At 36.8% G+C, this 1,203-nt stretch overlaps 1 protein-coding gene across 1 annotated transcript in view; it reads left to right on the plus strand.

Annotated features, from left to right (window-relative positions):
- Positions 1–632: 632 nt before the first annotated feature.
- The window catches only part of LOC113228318 (myogenesis-regulating glycosidase-like), a 10,167-nt gene continuing 9,596 nt past the window's right edge, over positions 633–1,203 (plus strand). The window contains exon 1 of the mRNA XM_026461577.1: positions 633–808. Coding sequence (XP_026317362.1) covers positions 739–808 — 70 coding nt within the window. The 5' untranslated portion in view covers positions 633–738. The remainder of the gene's footprint in view (positions 809–1,203) is intronic.

Here is a 1,203-nt window from a genome sequence, read left to right on the forward strand (position 1 = left end):
ATAAAAGAAATCAATTTAACGTGAATGCTTTTCGCTTCGCTATTTTAGGGACTTTAATTACAAAAATTATAGTAAGAAATTGAAACATTTCAGTAAAAATTTATTGTCGATAAACATCAGTCTTCGCAAATGAACATCAGTATATTTGAGTCTAGAAATTTCTATGGAGACAAAAAGAAAACATTGAATAATAATAGAAATAGTTACTAAAAATGCAAACAACCGGTGGAATGTTATCTCACTGGTTTTAAAATTTTTGTTTTCACTCCAATTTTTACAAGGTGTATCGCTACATCTTGGCATTTTCACGTTTTACGAGATCTTGTATGTACAACGATCGCCGTGTCACTGTGGCGATGTTTGTAGGCGTGTCACCTCGATATGGTCATTTTGACCATATCGAGGCGACGCGAACCACGCCCCCATACCATATCTCCCCTTTTTTTCTTTATCTATGGACTGAACTCACCGCGCAGCCGATGATATCATAGTGCTTATAAATATTCACGCACTCACTCACTCTGATCTTCGCTCAAAATATACCAAACAACGCTAAATAAATTAAAGTTTCCGTCAATTCCAACTAATTACGAGGACACAGTTGCTCAAATTTCTCCGCTCCGATTGGCCTGTTATCCTGCCAAGGTTGGCACTTTAGGGAAAAAATCTTATCGATGATAAACTGTCGAAAATTTCAAGAGTGTAGCAGATGTAGCTTTGATAAATTTTGATACATAGATGACACTGTTATTGATAACGGTCAGTCAAAAAGTGTGTTTCGAAATGACGGCTCTCCGGACAATGTTGGGTAAGTCTTTTGAGGAAATTATTTATATTGTCGATTGGATCACACCAAAAGTGCCTGAAAATATTTTAAGCAAAGAAGATCAATGTAATGGGTTCTTGTTTCGATTTTATTTGATTTTATTTTACGTGGGTGAACGTGAATTCTTCCAGAGGATCGCATTGAGCTTTTTAGACTCCAGGGTAGAGATCGTCATCATTACAATAAAAGTAATGTAATTCTTGCGCAATGTATAACTTATTAACCAATTTACTTGCTGGTGCTATTGAACTAGCAAGTGTGCAATAGGTGTGTTTTTTTTTAACGCACACACTCAACTTAGCCCCGCACTAGGGAAACCCTGTGTTGCGAGTGCCATGGACACACACATAGACAACCACAAATTACACCCAAACTCA

The sequence above is a fragment of the Hyposmocoma kahamanoa genome, unplaced genomic scaffold, assembly GCF_003589595.1.
Source record: "Hyposmocoma kahamanoa isolate Upper Pololo Valley unplaced genomic scaffold, ASM358959v1 226, whole genome shotgun sequence".
Classification (NCBI taxonomy): Eukaryota; Metazoa; Arthropoda; class Insecta; order Lepidoptera; family Cosmopterigidae; genus Hyposmocoma; species Hyposmocoma kahamanoa.